This window comes from Macrotis lagotis, chromosome X, assembly GCF_037893015.1.
Source record: "Macrotis lagotis isolate mMagLag1 chromosome X, bilby.v1.9.chrom.fasta, whole genome shotgun sequence".
In the NCBI taxonomy this organism is placed as follows: domain Eukaryota; kingdom Metazoa; phylum Chordata; class Mammalia; order Peramelemorphia; family Peramelidae; genus Macrotis; species Macrotis lagotis.
This window is the reverse complement of record NC_133666.1, coordinates 255,617,294-255,632,066: the sequence shown is the minus strand read 5'-3', so window position 1 is coordinate 255,632,066 and position 14,773 is coordinate 255,617,294. Positions and strand designations below refer to the sequence as shown.

Here is a 14,773-nt window from a genome sequence, read left to right as displayed (position 1 = left end):
ATTTCTTCACCCATAAAAATGTATTATATTATGTACCTTATTCTGTCAGTATATAATAAGATTCAGTGAGATAATATATGGGGAAAGTTCTTTAAAAAAGACAAAAGTATTTAGAGGCAAGATTTTTAAGAAGCAGAGAGGCAGTGTACAGAAGTGGATATAGAGTTAGCCAAGAAGACACGGGTTTACATCCCACACATACTAGTTGTATGACCCTTATACTCTTATGTTGCAGAGAGGGTGCCAATTTGCATGGATAGAAGACCCTCCCCTAGGAGTGACCTATGCCCAGTGAAATCCCAGTTCCTCACCCTGCCCCAAATAATAAGCTTCCCTTAGTGCTTTGAAATGCCTAAGAAGGCTTTTCCTGATCTATGTCCCTCCCCCTTCTACAAGCCATATCAGATCTAGTGAGGCATTACACAGATGATAGAGTTTTTCTTTTCTTGAAATAATCTCTTCAAAAATATGTTGTGGGAATAAATGATTTTTAGGCATTATTAACAGGGATGCCAAACTCGGTTGAGGACCAAGCATAGTTCTTCCTCACATCTTCCATCAAAATGAGAATGTTTACAACAGAGATTTATTTTGGACAAATGTTATTCAAACCAATAACACACTGTTTTGAATATCAATGCAACATTCTAATAAACACTACTTATTTAGGAAGAAACTCATGATAAATGTATACAACATGCCATCTACATAAGAATCTTATCCTCTTAAGACCAAATCCTACTTGGATATTTAAATCATGATTCTGGCTGATCATCCATGCCAGAAATTTCTGCAGAAAACATAAAAATCTGTCTAGTTTCATCTCTGTTTAATAAGCATAAATTTAGAGAAGGAGGGAGGGAGAGAGAGAGAGAGAAAGAGAGAGAGAGAACAGATAAAATATTCTTGCACTGTTATCAGAGTATTATTCCACACTTGGAATTCAAATACAAGCAAACAAAACAGCTTCTGCCTTCAGGTAGCTTACATGTTATTAGGGGAAGGAACATATCAAGGGGAATGAGAAAGGATATTCTAGTCTAGGTTGCATGATTTGGAAAGGATTAAAACTTCTCAAATCCTTTTCTTCTTATGTGACTTCTTAGCCATGATGAGATAGCTAAGTGGACTCAGGGAAATCAGTGATTCTGAAAATATATGGTAGGCATGGAAAATCTCTCATTCCCTATGTGAAGTAAAAAGGGATTTGCGAATATAAGCAAGTGTACAATTTTGGGCAATTCATTTCCATTCTCTGGACTTTTTCCAGTTGAAGCTCATTCTGAGTTTCCTTTCAATCTAATTCAAACTATAAGCCTATGATACCTACTATCTGAAATCAACAGACAACTGGTGTAATGGATAGAAGACTGATCTTAGGGTCTGAAAGACCTCAGTTCTGTCCTACCTCTGACACATCTGACTGTGTCACCATGAAAAAGGTATTTAACTTCTCAAGACCCTCAAGTCACCTTCAAGAATTACAAATTCCAGATGAGTCAATCTTCATGGAGGTATAGTTTCCTTATCAAGAATATTCCTGGGGCCGCTAGGTGGCGCAGTGGATAGAGCACTGGCCCTGGAGTCAGGAGTACCTGAGTTCAAATCCAGCCTCAGACACTTAATAATTACCTAGCCATGTGACCTTGGACAAGCCACTTAACCCCATTGCTTTGCAAAAAAAAAAAGGAGTACCCCTCAATGATGAAATCATTTCCATTTAAAATATTCCCATCTCCTTCAAGTAATGTACCAAGTACTGCACAAGGTACCAGAGATGCAAAGACATTCCTCCTATTTTCAAGGAGCTTACAATTTACTGGAGAGGACACCCTAATATTTCAAACCCCAATACTATGATTGATTCAACAGTCACTAAAAAATATCAGACTGCATGTTTATATTGCCTATATTTTATATCTATTGAATCTGCTTAATTGAATTCTGAATCCTATATAATATATATACACACATATATATGTGTGTGTGTATGTGTGTGTGTGTGTGTGTGTGTGTGTGTGTGTGTGTGTGTGTGTGTATATGTATGTATTTACTGCCAGGATTACAATAGACTCAGGCACCCAGGTTTTTTTACTGTATATTTAGATCTGTCCTGTAAGTATAATTAAGATTTACCTTTAATTTTTAGATGAGAATTTTATGTCAGAAGTGACAATATTATATTGACATTTGCATATTTACTTTTTTGAGGGCTAAACTCTAACCCTTCTTAAGTTAGAATTCAAGGAGTCATGAGCCATCTGTATTTCCAACCTCAAGAATCCACTAAGAGGGAAGAGGAAGAGAAGAGAAGGGATAAGCATTTATTATGTGCTAGGAGCTTTACAAACATTATCACATTTGATATCATTTTAAAATGTAATTTAGGGCATTGGATTTGGCTGGAATCCCAGTGCTACTATGCATTACCACTGTACCCTTTAGCAAGTAATGGAAGCTTTCTAGGTCTGGGTTTCCTTATCTATAAAAAGAGATTATAATAGATGATCTGTAAAATCTAAGCTCTCTCACAGAAAATCTGATCAAAGGAAAAAAGTGATCTTTCTCATTTGAGTCAATTTTCTTTATATTTGAGGAGCATTTTTCTGATACAACAAAAACAAAGGGACCCCAAAATATTTGACACCCTGAAATCCAGACAAGAAACCAGTCTGAATAGATCATTTCTTTCATTCTGTACAACTCATAGATGTAAAAGCTATTCCTCCTAGGAAGAGGAATTCTTTCCAAAAATATTTTCAGGAACAATTTATAGACTGACCTCTACCTTTAGACTATCTTTAAACTAGCTATGTAATATTTTACATTATAGCCAGTTCTATTATAATGTGTGTTTTGAAAACACAGATTTATTTCAAACTTAGTCAATATATTTGAATTTGTAATTTAATTTGCAGAAAAGTTAATTTTTTTCCATGGGAAAAAGTAATGAAACTGAAGGCAGCAAAAAACCCACTTCATAATAATTCATTTATGTGATAACCCTTCTAACAATCATTTCCACATACTTCAGATTTATAAAGTTGAGATACCATATTTGTTATATATCTTCTGGTACAGTGGTGGGCTGTGAGTTGAGAAGGAATAGTCCACTTCCACAAACTGACTTTGCCCAAGTAGTCACCCAAGGTCCCATGCCTGACTCCATTGTCCCCAAAAATTCTCTGACTTTTTATTGCCAATTTTTCATGATTTTGCACAACACAGTCCTTTTTTTTGGAATTACATATGTACCATTAGAGCACAATGGACTGCATTTTTAAAGGCCCTATGTTAAGAAAAAAATATATATTCTGTTTCCTGGATAAATGTATTCTTCCTGCTAACAGAAATCAAACATCACACACACTTACCAACCCGATGCAGTTGCTCATAGCCACTTTAGTTGTGCTGTGTTGATCTTGTAAGTATCCTGTGTAATGACAGTTGTCTAAAAAACCATGCTTCCACTGGGGCCCATCTTTCCCCCAGTATTCCACGGTAAAATGTTTAGACACTAAATCTGTGTTGAGAGTCAAGTTTAAATGAAAGTGCTTGCCATAGGCTGAGAGTTTAAAAAATAACTTAGATCCTGCCTGCTGTGGGTCAATAGGGTCCGTACTCCGCCTTCTCCTTGAGTGTTTGTCATTTTTCACAGTAAAGCTGAGGAAAGCTCCATTTTGATCAACCCTGATTGGGATGGTGAGCTGGTAGTGTTCAAGGTACGACAGGAACTCCTCTTTGTAATCACAAGGTAGAACAGTCCAGGAGATAGGCATGAAAGAAAAGAAAATGGAACAGAACCAAGCAGTAGTACAAACAATGCCACACAGCTAAACCCATTCACCAGCGAAAAGGAGTATAGTACTGGTAAACAAATCACTCTGAAAAAATATAACAAGGGGTGGGGGGGGGGGAATAGATTAAAGTTTAAACAAGATCCTAATCATTTAATTTATCAAAATGATATTTGAGATGGGATGGGTTCAAGGATATATTAAGCATTAATGTTTAACAACCAGCTCCCAAGGTGGGGGTGGGGTGGGGCCGAGGGGAGGAATGTATGCATGATACAGTCTTGAAGTTTAATCCGAATTATTGACATTTTCTCCCTCACTTTCTTAAATCTAGATAATAACAAAATAAAAAATCAAGCCTTGATTAGTAGCATCTCTAGGGTGTAAGCATTTGCACTGAAATTTTAGTGATTAGTCTCAGGAGTAATATGATGCTCCAATATACAAAATTATGTGGTTCTTCCCTCCCTCCCAATTTCTGCCTCATTATAGGAGGTGAATTTGGAGACCTACCTATGCCATGTGCAGGAAAATTTTCCATCAAAATGAAAGTCAGAAATAAACTCTTGGACAAAATTGATTGGTATGGGAGTTACCCAACAAAGTTTTGAACAATGTCCTGCAGAGCTAGCCAAAAAGTCTTCAGACTTTCCAAAAAGTAACTAATTTACAGTATTTACACCTTCCTCACACACATTTCCCAAATGGTAGTCCTCTATTCTCCTTACCTTTCCCTGTGATGCCCCCCATTTACTAGACTAAGGAAATGCAAACAACTACCCACAACAAAATGCAATGAGAGAATTCCCCTACAAGTATAAAACCCTATGAAACCATAATCAAAAGGAAACAGAGAGGAAAAGGTTGAGTGATATAATTTCCTCCAATCCAAACTATGTGCTGAAAGCCATAGTTTTAAGCAGAAAAGTGGCATAGTGGGCAGTATTGGACTAGAAGTCAAGAGAACTGCATTGGAATCTTCTGTCAAATCCTTTCTGGCTGTACCAAACAAAGGCACTCTCAGAGCTTCTTTTTTCTCATCTGACAGATAAGTTTAATGAAATTTTCACTACTTATATCACGGGTTCATTGTAACGTAAGCATTCTGTCCATTTCAAAATGCTATATCCATGTGAGTTAGTCTTATCATTACCTACTTTCTGACACCTTCATTTGGAACTTACAGATACCTCAGCCTTGGTTTTCTCCTATAGTCCTTAAAAATTTAGATCACTATTCCCTGGAAGATATTCTTATTGAGACTTCATGGGAATCAGGGTCAGAAAAGCATGTCTTTTTATACTTACCAGCATCAAACTGGCTCATGAAGTAAGGTGGGCATTTTGCTCACTGTTTAGCAGTATTCACCAAGACTAGGTCTGGGAGTTTATTTAATTGATAGAGATGGAGACTTGGACAGTAGACACCAGGCATAGAATTAAGACCATTAACTCAGTCACTTTCTATTGCTTGTTTTTACCCTTCCCCTGTGTTGAAGGAGGCCTTAACATACATAATAAGTATGTGCATAATTATAGATTACAGGGAATTAAGTACTCGAATAGGGAAGGAGAGCCTTATTGGCAATGACTTTTGTTCCATTATCTAATTCTAAACCCTAGATTTACAATCCTGGAGACTGAAAATAGACTATTTTCAGCAGAGTTGAAACCTGAGTATCAAGTTATCCTTTCTTAGCTTTGTCTTCCGATTGCTCTCTAGATAAATATTCATCATCCTGACTTCCAATAAGACCATACCACAAACCCAGAAAACTGGTCAGTCCTCTTTTACTAATAAAAGGCAGAATACAAGTGAGTTTTGTAAACCCAATATACTCTCTATCCTGCTCTATCAATTCAAATATGGTAACTGTATGATCCATGCCTACTGACTATTGGTTTATACAGGATACTCCAAAGGTCTTAATGCAGTTCAAAGTTTTTCTAGCTCACTCTCTCCCTCTCCATACACACATACATACATATGTACATATATATATATACACATAGATGTATGTATATATTCATATAATCATATTCACTTCTTCCTATTCCTCCTTGCCAAACTGAGTGTCCTTCCTTTGAAGAGGATATGCTCCAGGGTTTGACAGGAATCAATATATGTGTGTGTGTGTGTGTGTGTGTGTGTGTGTGTGTGTGTGTGTGTATGTGTGTGATTATAGGGAGATTTTACTAGTTGTAAAAGGAGGAACCTTACTTTGGGAAATATATGAAAACCTGATGCCACTGTGAAATTCCAATGAAACCATGAAGAAGTTCAAAATTCAGATCAATATCTTCCACAAAATTTCCATAATTCAGAAAAAATTTGGATGTGTTATTAATAGGGCTAACTACTTGCCAAAAAGTTGAATCCAGAATTGCAGCATAATAGTTTTGCACATATATATATATACTTTTAAATACCCTTTTGCACATATATGCAAATGTACGGGCATATATGTTTAACAAATAATTGTTTCAATACATATACACACACACACACAAACACATCCATGTTGATTCTTACTTTTTGTCAAATCCTGAAATGTGTCCTCTCCAAAAGAAGGGCACTCAATTTGGCAGAAAGGACTAAGAAGAAGTTAAGTTTCAGAAGTGGAATTCCTACCTTCTGTAAACAAAATGAAGTCCTACAATTAATCTTTAGTGAATGCTGCAGACTATAGTTAATTATTCTTGATGTTCCCTACATGAGAAGTCTCCTAAAACTTGGGGAGATCACTTATTCAATACTGCCTATTCGTGTCATGACACTGAACAGACACTGTCATATGGGTAATTTGCAAATTTTTATTAATAGTAGGGCTCATTCATAGACTTAAAAAAATGCCCAGCTTATAATAAAAGTGTGAGAGTGGGGAGAGAAGATTGAAGATTGTCACAAAGATTTATTCTTTTATTCATATGTCTTACCAAAAAGACAGTCTACTTAAAAAGAAACTTATACAGATCTGCTGCCCTAAGCAAGCAACAGTTATAAGAGGACTCAGCTTTGGTGGTCACATTCTTCCAAGACACTCTTCAACTGTTAGAATCACCATCACCCCAACATTGCATCAGATCTCTCACCATTTGTAAAAGGAGGAACCCTACCTTGGGAGCGGTATGAAAGCCTGGTGTCACTGTGAAATTCCGATGAAGCCATGACGAGGCTCAAAATCCAGGTCAACGTCTTCCACAAAATTTCCATAATTTAGAAAAAAACTGGATGTGTTGTTGGAGGGCTACCTACTTGCTAGAGAATTAACACCACTCCAAAATTGCAGCATAACAGTTTGCTAATTATAAAAATTTAGTTATTAGATATTCCACTTTTTAGCAGGTGCTTGTTTCCAACATCCTGTTCTTTCTCCTCCCTCCGAATTCATTTTTTTTAATTCAAAATGAAAAAGAAAGATAACGTTGAAAAACTTTTCATCAGTAAGGCATTAGGCTGGATAGTTGCAGAAGTGGGGCCATTTCTGTACCTAGAACACCCAAAAAAATTAAGTCAAAATACAATCATCTGGATGGACAGATCCATTGTATATTGTAGAATGTTTGCCAAAGTACATAAATTACAAAATAACTTGGGGGAATTCAATTAGACCATTGTTGTTCTTTATAGTCTAAATAAATATCCACAAGACTAAACATGGAGTTAGAAACCTAAATGGTATTTTTTATCTGAACAATGCCAGACCTAGTTAATAGCCAAAGAAGGAACCAAAAGAAGGATCATGATATATACAGATACATAGATATCTGTATACATATTCGTGTGTTTGTATATGTCTAAATCTCTGGGATGAGGCAAGATAATACTCACCCACTCTCATTTTTTACAAAATAAAAAACAAAAATGCATGTATTTTCTAAACCAGTTAAGTATTAAGGGAAAATGGGAGGCAGTTGAACTCCATAAACATACACTTTCAGTTCAATTCATATTCAGAGACTGTAGTATTAATTGTTGCACTCAGTGATTACAATCATTTCTCTCACAATGCACATCTGTAAATATAGTGACATATAACAGCTGCCTCTGTACATGCAAACAGTAGCTCAAACTAAGCTGCTGAAAAGTTAAAAAAGAGTTTATAGTAATCCCTCACTTATGTGGAGGTCATGAATTCAACAACCTCAACTATCCAGACTACAGCAAAGGAACCAAAATTTTAAAAAAAAAGTTTTTGAATGGTCAAAATATTCATTAAAAAATCTATGCTAATGCTCCTAAGAAGATAACTCCCTTTGAACATATGTACTCTTACTTTATTGATGAATCTAAAAGAAACTGGTAACCTGGTTTCCTAGATTACAGATCTAAAGTTGTTAAACTTGAATGACTCTTTGGGCTGCTAGAGAGAAACACCTTTTCTGACAGCCAAGAGTAAGAAAACAGAAAGACAGAAGAGCTAGAGGAGGCAGAGGAAGAGGAGGAGGAAGGGGAGAAGAAGAGAAAGGGGAGGAGAGAGGAGGGGGAAGAAGGGGGGGAGTGGGGAGTAAGGGGAAGAGGAAGAAGGATAGGAGAAGGAGGGAAGGAAGGGGGAAAGAGGAGGAGGAGGAGGAGGAGGAGGAGGAGGAGGAGGAGGAGGAGGAGGAGGAGAAAGAGGAGAAAAAATTTTTTAAAAAATCTGGAATCATTTACAGCAAAGTCAAATTGCTTTACACATCTAAATAACACTGGAAGGAATTATAGTATATTATATCAAAGTATATTACATTATATTAAATTATCAGAGGGCTATATAAGTCATAGGGCAGTTAGTGGATAGAGTGCCAAGTGGATAGAATGCCAAGCATGAAGCCAGGAGGACTCCTTCCTGAGTTCAAATCCAGTCTCAGACACTAGTTTAGCTGTGTGATCCTGTGTAAGCCCTGTAACTCTGTTTCCCTCAGTTTCCTTATCTTTACAATGAACTGGAGAAGAAATGGCAAACTACTTACTCTTTGTCAAGAAAATCCCAAAAGGGCTCAAGAAGAGTTGGACATGAACAACTTAAAAATCATTTTTATGATGATGAACTTTGAAGAAAAGGTTAGAGATTATGTTTGGGTTACTTTGCTAAGAAAGTAAGGGCAATGTAATACATTCTAGAAAGATTTTCATCCAAAATGGTTAGAATTAAAAAAGTCTTCTGCTGTATAAAGAAGTAGGCTTCCTTTATTTAACTGGACACATATTTGGAAAACTTCACTCCTTAACTGTGTCTCAGAATAAATAAATGAGTTATTACTAATATTATCTTTTTTGACCTTGGGAGGTAGGTTTTAGAGATGAAGAAATTGAGGCAGACAGAGGTGAAGTGACTTGCCGAAGATCAAAAAGTTAACAAGTTCCTGGTGGAGGGTTTGAATTGAGGTCTTCCTGACTCTAGTTTCAGTACTCTATCCGCTACATCACAGTTCTCTATCACCCTTCACTTTAGTTTTTTAAAATTTAAAAAATGCTTTCAAATAAATTATCTTATTAAATTCTTATATGTAGGTATGGAAAATATTATTATCCCTAGTTTAGATGTGAGAAAACTTAAGGCTGAGAAAAGTTAGCTGACTTATCTAAGGTCACAGATAAATACAAAGAGGCAGGGCCAAGACTAAAAATGTAGGTCTTCTGACTCATAATCAAGAGTTTTGTTTTGTTTTAAACCATATTGCACTGATTTCTAGTATTTATTGGGAGTCTATGTGCAAAGCATTTCGAGAAATACAAATAATGATAGCACACATTTATATAGTGCTTTAACATTTACAAAATGCTTGTATTATAATAAACATATAAAGTAGAAGTCCTTATCCTCCTCTTTTGAAGGAAAAATGGTATGTACACAGACAGGGATGATGGAAATGAGATAGGGTGAGTGCAAAGAAGCAATCCAGACTAAGTACTTGAAAAAATAGAATCTCTTTCAGGGAAAGGGAGGCAGCATCAGGTGAAACTTCCTGGAAGATCCCTTCATAAGCTTAGAATGAAGAAAAGGATTCAAAGGGAATTGGGCAGGAAGAAGATCTAAAGAGAGAGAGAATGAATTTCAGTTATGGGAGATGAGACTACCTTGCCTGAATAAATGAACATCGGAGATGGCAGGGCAAGATCAGGGAATAACTAGGAATCCATTGGAAGCCAAGCTATGGAGTTAATGAAGTGAAAATGATAAATAATGCTGGAAACAGGTTAGTGTCAGACTGGAGAGAGCTTTCACAGGAAACCACTGATGGTTTTTTCAGCAGAGGTATGAGAAGGGTTGACTTGTCCATAGGCTTTGTGAAAAACAAATCAAAGATAAGAGAAACTGGAAGCCAGAAGATCAGTTAAGAAGCTCTTGCAATTGGTCAGGCAAAGACCTGAACTAAGGGAGGTAGAAATATCATGGAAGGAGAATCATCAGAACATGAAGATTTGAAAGATGTGGGAGAAGGGATTACCTGAGGGAGGGAGGGAGAGAGGGAGAGCAGTATTAGTGGGGGCTGGAGAAATGAAGGAAAGCAGAGAACCAAAGAGGATTCTGAAATTTCTGACTCAGGAAGTTAATAGCACCATCAACAGAAATACTGAAAAAAAAATGATGAGTTTGTGGAGATGATGAGCCTCCAAGTTGGAGATATTCATCCTGCATTAAAAGCTGAAGGACTGAAGTAGATATAATGAGTTAGCTGCACAAAAAGTATGGATGAGAACACTAAGGAATTCAGGCAAAAGAGGAAGGTAGATAGTAGAAATGTCTCATTATTTAGAGAAATTAAGATTCAAGACATTAAGTAATTTGCTTGAGGTCACACACTGTCAGAACTAAGACTTGAACCTAAATCTGATTTAAGTCCCAAGGCTAGTGTCCAGTTCTTCATTTAAGAATATTGCCTCAAGGATGTAATCAGTTTTCAGTAACAACAAATAATATTACATTGAAATCATCTTCTCTGAATTAGATAATATGATGATTATTATTCATAATAATTATTATCTCCATTTCCATTTCACAGAGGGAGAAACTGGGGCATAAAATTATTTTCCCTGATCAGTTATTCAGTGACATATTTTAGGGAAAAAAGCCATCACCACATATTTTGGCTCCCAATTCATTAGTCTATAGTGCCTAAATGAACAGAATGTACCAAAGCTTACCATCAAGTCACTTAAATTCTCTGAGCCTCAGTTTCTTCATCTGCTAAGTAAGTAAATACCATTAAGTGTCAATAAGTACCTACCTCTCCCAAGGCTGTTGTGAAGATCAAGTAAGATGTGTGTAGACTATTGTTCTATTAGAAACCAGGAAGGTTGGGAATTCAGGGAAGCCTGGAAGGATTTATATGAACTGATGCTGAGTGAGATGAGCAGAACCAGAAGAACACTGTACACCCTAACAGAAACATGGTGATGATCAATCTTGATGGACTTGCTCATCCCATCAGTGCAACAACCAGGGACAATTTTGGGCTATCTACAATGGAGAATACCATCTGATTCCAGAGAAAGAATTATGGACCTTGAACAAAGACCAAAGACCATTACCTTCAAATTAGAAAAAAAAAACTGTTATATTATTATGTAATTTTACTATCTCATACTTTATTTTTCTTCCTTAAAGATATGATTCCTCTGTCAACACATTCAACTGAGATCAATGTATAACATGGAATCAATGTAAAGACTAACAGAATGCTTTCTGTGGGGGGTGGGGAGAAAAGCAAGAAGGGGGGAAATTGTAAAACTCAAAATAAATAAAATCTTTCTGAAGAAAAAAAGATGTGTGTGAAATGTGTGGCCAACTCAAAGCACTATAAAAAGTATTATTACAACAAGATTTTTCATTGTAATTAGTGATACAGGAATAGTATTCATTAACATTCATTTCTTTCTAAATCATTATGGTGTTTTAAGAAATTCAGATATTATACTTGAGCATAAGTCCCTTGTATACACAAGATGTTTAACCAAAATCAGAAGGTTAAGCTTTATCTGGTAATCTTGATGGATTCATACTGATTCATCTATACTGATTTCCTGTCCCCATGAATTTGTAAATAATAACACAAATTAGTAGTACAGTTGGCAAGGCTTAGATCAATGGAAATTTTCCCTGGAAGCTAGGTGTCATAGTTGACAGAGCAATGACTCCTGAATTCAGGAAGACCTGAGTTCAAATATGGCTTTAAATATTTACTAGCTGTGTGACCCTGGGAAGTCAAAAGACCCTGCCTCAGTTTCCTCAATTAGAATTTAGAGTATTAAAAAAACAAAAAAAGAATTTGGAGTATTTTCTCAGGGTTATTGTGAGGATCCAGTGAAATATTTTGCATATCTTAAAGTGTTATAGGAGTGCTATTATTAATAGTAATAATAGCAGTTTTGTCAAATGCAATGAGGATAAATCTAATATGCAACTGTTTCTTAGTTGCACTACCCCCAGTCCTAATAGAATGTGAACTACTGTGTGGACAGAGACTACTGGGGAAGGCAGTTGTTTTTGGATCTTCAAAGCCTGGTACAGGGTCTTGAGCAAAGTACCAGCTTAATAAATGTTGATTCATTTGAAACAGACCTACTGTGCATTCAGTTTAATTACAGAATCATCCTGTCTAGTGACTTGTGCCTAGAGATCTCAGGAAACTATGCACTTAGTGACAAGGTGTTGAAGGGAGGAGGGAAGTTTAACCTTCCTCGGTAACAGCTTAAAGCCATCCCTATCTAACTGCTGTGGGAAGCCACATGACAAAAACTAATAGTCTGTCCTATTCTCCACTGATTAAGTATTTCCTCCCACAGAAAAATCACCCTCATAATTGCTACTCTCCAGAGTCTGTATGGCCTAGAGGCCATCATCAGATGAGTGGAGACATTGAACTTTCCAGATGTGGTCCCCACAGGTCAAAGATCAGATTGACATGAAAGGACAAGAAGAAAAGATTCCACTGATCATAATATTCCTTGTGTAACAGCCTGCTGTCATCCTACCCATCTTTAAAAGGAAAAGCTAAGCCTCCCTTCAAATAGGTCAACCTAAATAAATTACTATATAAGTACCTATGGTCTCTTGGCCCACTCCAAAATAAAAAAGATATGAAACTATTTTTCTTGCCTTACACAAATCCATTAAGTCCAGTTAATTCTTGGAGCAGGCACAAACCTGGCAAGTACTCTTCTATTTATGAAGAACTCTATTTACAAAATACATAATAAGTCACCACAAATCATCAGGCCATAAAATTAAGGTGTCACTTCTTTCCCTAGATCAAAGCCATACTAGCTAGATGGGAAATGAGGTGAGATAAGCTGTTGGTAAATATCTCTCTAGCCTCAGTAACCTGCCTTAAGAAGGGAGCATTTGTTGTCAGCTTCCGGTGACAAATCACCTTTCCCTTCCCTGGTAACTTCCTGCTCACACTAATCAGAGTGTAGCTGAGGTCATGGCTTCCTCCCATGAGCTATTAATATGCAGCTAAAGCAACAGGTAGAACACTCTCCTGGGGGCTTCCTTCCTAAACTCACCCTAGGATCTGATTAGTATGACAGCTGGTATCCAGTTATTCCTGGGGTCCTCAAAGTGGAGAAGATAAAGTTGCCTCTTCTTTACAGCTTTTTCTTTTTCAATACTTATTAACTTACTCATTAATTACTTTAAAGTTGACTTCTCCATATTTAGCCACCTAAGTACAAAGATCTCCGCCTTTCTTTGTAAACCTCAGTCATCTCCCACAAAGCACAAAATGCAGGTGGATGTAAAAAAAAAAGAAAGAAAAGGGCTTTTGTACAGAAATTCATCATTCAACTACAAATAACCCCTAGACTTTCCTTCCAGACAACAAGAATAACACACATTTTCCACAATTCCTGGCTCCAAAAGACACCCCCACCCCAGCCTGGTCAGCTACACATGGTTGACTGTCAAGATAGGCTTTTAGGCAAAAACTTGTTCTCAAAAGGATATTTTCTCTGGAACTTAAGTTCTACAGAAATGACTGAGCATATTCCCTTCTCTCCTTTCTCTCAATCAAGTCAGAGATGGTGAGATTTGGGACTGAGCCTTCTTAAATGGACAGTGGTGAGTACTACAATTTGTTGCTAAGGAAATGAAAGGGAGGGACTAATACAAGCTAGGGTAGAAATTAATCTTATAGGTATTGGACTGGACATGAAAAGCATTACAGTATTTCAAAAGCCTAGAGATTAGAGATTCCCCCCCCCCCACGGGAGTCACAAAAACATAAATACTGCTACCCAGACCTCATTTTAAGTCACTTGTGGCAAACTAGTGGGTTTGATTTAGGCAAAATGAGAAAAAAATGAGAGGATTTTTTGCCCCTCTGATATCCAAACATACACATACACACACACACACACACACACACACAAACACACATATACACAACAGGCAGTCACGGTTAAGAACTGAAATCATACAAACCCAGGGGTAGAGCAGCTACTGGCCAGAAAACAATTGTAAAGAATCTCAAAGTCATTTTCCTATTGGTACTAGGACCTTTTCCTCTCCCATTGGGCTTTCTAAGTCCTGTCACTCTATCACCTAAAATCCCAGACAACATGAATAAAGGATAATCTTAAAAAACAAATGGGGCAGGAGGTAGCAAAAAAAAGAAAATCAGGGCAGGGATTCTAAGTGCAAATGAATATATTGGAAATAACAAACAGCTTGCCTCTTTTAAAAAAATCAACACAAGTCACACACACACACACACACACACACACACACAATCCTATAATTCCCCCCCCCACACACACACACACACACACCTACCCCCTCCTGAGACAGAGGGGAACAGTCTGAGCTGCTCTGGTTGAGCTGATCCTAAAGTTAACATTCAGCAGCCCATTTCCAGACAGCAGCGCTAAATCTATTTGGATAAAACGCGTGTGACCCAGACAGTTGGCTTTTGGCCCAAATGCGTTGCACCGGCAGCTCAAATAAAAACAAGGGTCTAAGAAACTCACTCTTCGCTCGTTCTCTCCCCCCC

At 37.0% G+C, this 14,773-nt stretch overlaps 1 protein-coding gene across 6 annotated transcripts in view; it reads right to left on the bottom strand.

The window, feature by feature from the left end:
- The window catches only part of ADAMTS6 (ADAM metallopeptidase with thrombospondin type 1 motif 6), a 336,979-nt gene that overhangs the window by 321,336 nt on the left and 870 nt on the right, over positions 1-14,773 (bottom strand). For 4 of the 6 annotated variants that reach the window (XM_074202710.1, XM_074202713.1, XM_074202711.1 and 1 more), the window contains exons 2-3: positions 6,914-7,287; positions 3,375-3,739 (exon numbers count right to left, since the gene is read on the bottom strand). The exons of 1 other annotated variant lie outside the window; for it this stretch is intronic. In XM_074202710.1, coding sequence (XP_074058811.1) covers positions 3,375-3,739; positions 6,914-7,010 — 462 coding nt within the window. In that variant the 5' untranslated portion in view covers positions 7,011-7,287. Of the gene's footprint in view, positions 1-3,374; positions 6,432-6,913; positions 7,288-14,773 lie in introns of those variants that run through there. One more of the 6 variants, XM_074202712.1, reaches the window with a different exon arrangement.